This window comes from Sarcophilus harrisii, chromosome 4, assembly GCF_902635505.1.
Source record: "Sarcophilus harrisii chromosome 4, mSarHar1.11, whole genome shotgun sequence".
In the NCBI taxonomy this organism is placed as follows: Eukaryota; Metazoa; Chordata; class Mammalia; order Dasyuromorphia; family Dasyuridae; genus Sarcophilus; species Sarcophilus harrisii.
Window position 1 is genome coordinate 338,472,583 of NC_045429.1, and position 3,305 is coordinate 338,475,887.

General features: G+C 49.4%; 1 protein-coding gene across 1 annotated transcript; it reads right to left on the minus strand.

Annotated features, from left to right (window-relative positions):
- Positions 1–285: 285 nt before the first annotated feature.
- On the minus strand, positions 286–2,597 carry LOC100915871 (splicing factor, proline- and glutamine-rich). Its single transcript, XM_031966336.1, has one exon. It carries the CDS (start codon positions 2,429–2,431, stop codon positions 365–367), a length of 2,067 nt encoding a protein of 688 aa, XP_031822196.1. The 5' UTR covers positions 2,432–2,597; the 3' UTR covers positions 286–364.
- Positions 2,598–3,305: the final 708 nt, after the last annotated feature.

Consider the following 3,305-nt stretch of genomic DNA (forward strand, 5'->3'; position numbering starts at 1 on the left):
GACTTAAAAGTATATAAATAGGAAGTACGTTATTAGACCTTGGAACAATTCAGATTTTCGCTGGAATCTGAACCCTGCTTTTCTTTTTTTTTAATTAAAGATTTTTTTATTTACAAAACATATACATGGGTAATTTTTCAGCATTGACCTTTACAAAACCTTTTGTTCCAAATTTTCCCCTCCTTCCTCCCACCCCCTCCCCTAGCTGGCAGGTAGTCCAATGCATGTTAAATATGTTAAAATATATGTTAAATCCAATATATGTATACATATTTATCCAGTTATCTGTAGCTTTCTTAGTAAATCGGTGTCTAAACAAGAAAAGACAAAAAACCAAACTGGAATGAAAGCCTAGATATCACATCTAAAATCGGGGCTTTTTGTTTGGGCGTTCATACTCTTCTCTCCCTCTACCATATCCTGCTGGAGTTCCAGGTCCCATTCCTGTAGGGCCCTCCCCAGCCACAGGCCCAGCTCCTCCCTGCCCAAAGCGCTCAGTACGCATGTCATTTCCCTTCATGGACCCACTCAGGGCTGTTGGTGGAACTCCAGGATTGGCCTCATAACCTATACCCCCACCACCTACAGGTGGAAATTTCTGGCTTCCTGAGCCATAGGGATCTCCCATGTTCATTGTTCCTGCACCCATTCTTAAGTCTCTCTCCCGAGGATCCATGTATCCCATCTGACTGTAACTTTCTTCTTTTTGGCGTCTCATTTGCTCTTCCATCTCACGCTGCCGAATCATTTCTTCTCTTCTAAGCTGCTCTTCCTTTTGCCTTAACTGTCTTTCTTTGCGTTTCTGCATTTCTTGATTGTGAAGTTCCTCCATCCTTCTCAGTTCTTCTTGACGCCTCATTAGATCCTGGCGTAAAAGATTTGCCTGATGTTCATGAGATGCATCTTCCATTTCACTTTCCAGTTTGTCTTTTGCATCTTTCATGTTTTTCTCAACTTGTTCCCTCTGCTGCCTTTCCATCTCGTCCAAAGACTTCCATCTCTGGGAATACTCAAACTCAAAGGTGCCAGGCTGAGCAAAACGTGGAGGGTTCTCTCTCTCCTTTTGATACATTGGATGCTTCTGGGCAAGCTTTTCAGGAAGACCATCTTCATCATCTAACTGCTCAAGAGGTTCCACAATGACTGGTCGAGGAGTTGTTGTCAACAAAAATACTCCTTCACTGCATCTTTCAAATGCTTTTCTTGCAGCTGGCTTGGAAGCAAATTCAACAATGCCTTTTCCTGTAGATCTTCCTCGATCATCAACAATTACCACAGCCCTTTCAATAGGTCCAAATTGGCTGAATGCTTCTTCCAATAATTCATTGGAAACATAGGGTGAGAGATTTCGTACAGAGAGGGCTGCAGCATGCGTGGCAAAACGAACACGAAGTTGTCGCCCTCTCATAGGTGTATCATCAAGTTCTGCTTTGGCAATTTCTGCCAAAGCTCTCGATTCCAGTTTGATGAATCCAAATCCTTTCCCCTTATTGATAAAGACTTCACCAGGTTCTCCATACTTAGCAAATAATCTTTTAAAGTCTTCATCTGTAATATCGGCTGGCAGATTTCCAACAAATAACCTACATCGTTGGGTATAAGTTTTCTCTCCAGGTCTCCTCAATAGGGACAAATTTGCTTTAAAAGCCTCCGAGTCCGAGATCTTCTCTTCACTGCCGCCCGCGGGTCCGCCGGGCGAGGGACCCTGATGATGGGGAGGCGGCTGCTGCTGCTGCTGCTGCTGCTGCTGCTGCTGGTGGTACGGCCGGTGGTGCTGCCGGCCCCCGCGGGGCTCCCCGCCGCCCCGGTGTGGCGGATTCGGATGTCCTCCGGGAGGAATGAGGCCCGGCCCACCAGGTCTGGGCCCTCCGGGCATCTTGCCTTTGGGCCCGCCGGGGCTCGCACCAGGCTGAGGCCCAGAGGAGTCCGGGGGCGGAGGAGGCGGGCCCCCGCTCAAGTCGGGGGACACGGAGGCTGGGGTTGAAGAGGTCTGCTGCGGCTCCCCGGGAGGGGCCGACGGTCCGGATGAGGCCTGCGAAGTCGCCGAGCCTGGGCCTTGAGGTTCCCCCGAGCCCGGGGGCGGCGCGGAAACGGAGGCCGGCGCGGCGGTGCCCACTGTGGGCTCGGGGCTGCTGCTCGGAGGGAGCCCCGGTTCGGGGTCCGGGGACGACGCCGGTTGCTGCTGCTGCACCGGGGCCGCTACGGCCGCCGCCGCCTGTTGCGCTTGCTGCTGCGCCGATACCTGCGCCGGAGGCGGAGGGATGGAAGGCCTAGGTCCGGTCTGGACCGGGTCTGGCCCCAGCAGCCCTCGATTCTGGCTCGGGGCCATGCCCGGCGGCGCTGAACGGAAGTCATGGCTTAGGCCTCCTCCTCGCCAGCCACCGCGCCGGTGGAAGCCGCCCCCGCGAGTCCGGAACCGGTCCCGGGACATGTCCGTGATCAGCGGGTGGGCCAGGCAAAAGCGGAGAAGTCGCTCAGGGAACGGTGAGGCCACCTTGCTGATCACTAAATGGCGGGGGTCTGTCCCCGAGAATATGAGTTCTTTCTGGGAGAGAGGATTTCTCGGGGAGGTTGTGAACACAATAAAAGATCCGAACTTTTATCAGCTGGCTGCGATTTTGGAGTAATTATTTATCATCCAGTCCTTCAATATAGCCCAGTTAGCTCAGGCCTATCTCTCTGTTTGAGCTCTCCGACTCTAGTCAATGTTCCAGAGAAATTCTTCTAGGCTCTAAAAGCTTCCTCCATATATATGATCTCCCAAAGGTTAACTCCTCTTTCTGGAGGCAGGGCTTAAGGGAGGTGTGAATTCGGATAGCTCATATTAAACCCTTAAATCTCTCAAACGTGTGAACGAACTCCAATGAGTATTTAAATAATTTTTTCTTATAAGAGCTTTCTAAAGGTATGTACACAAGGAAATCCTTACAAGATAATAAGTTGCTAATACTGATATAGCAACTTATTACCTTGTAAGGATTTGCTCTAAGGTGTGAATCAATATGCACTGTATGGATTCCACTGAGTTAACACCAGGATTCTGACATCTCCCTGAGTTTTCACCTTGTTTCAAGATGAGTTGGCACTAGGGTTCCAACACAATAATATTCCATAACATTCATATACCACAATTTATTCAGCCATTCTTCAATTGTTGGGTGCCCATTCAGTTTCCAGTTTCTCACCATTACAAAAATGCCTGCCACAAATATTTATATTTGTGCACATCTGGTTCCCTTTTCCTCCTTTAAGATCTCTTTGGGAAAGAACACTGAGAAATGAATGTAAACTGTTTGCATTTTTGT

What these genes read in the sequence shown, in the direction of transcription:
- LOC100915871 (XM_031966336.1), bottom strand. Translation starts at nt 2,431, where the DNA reads ATGTCCCGGGACCGGTTCCGGACTCGCGGGGGCGGCTTCCACCGGCGC.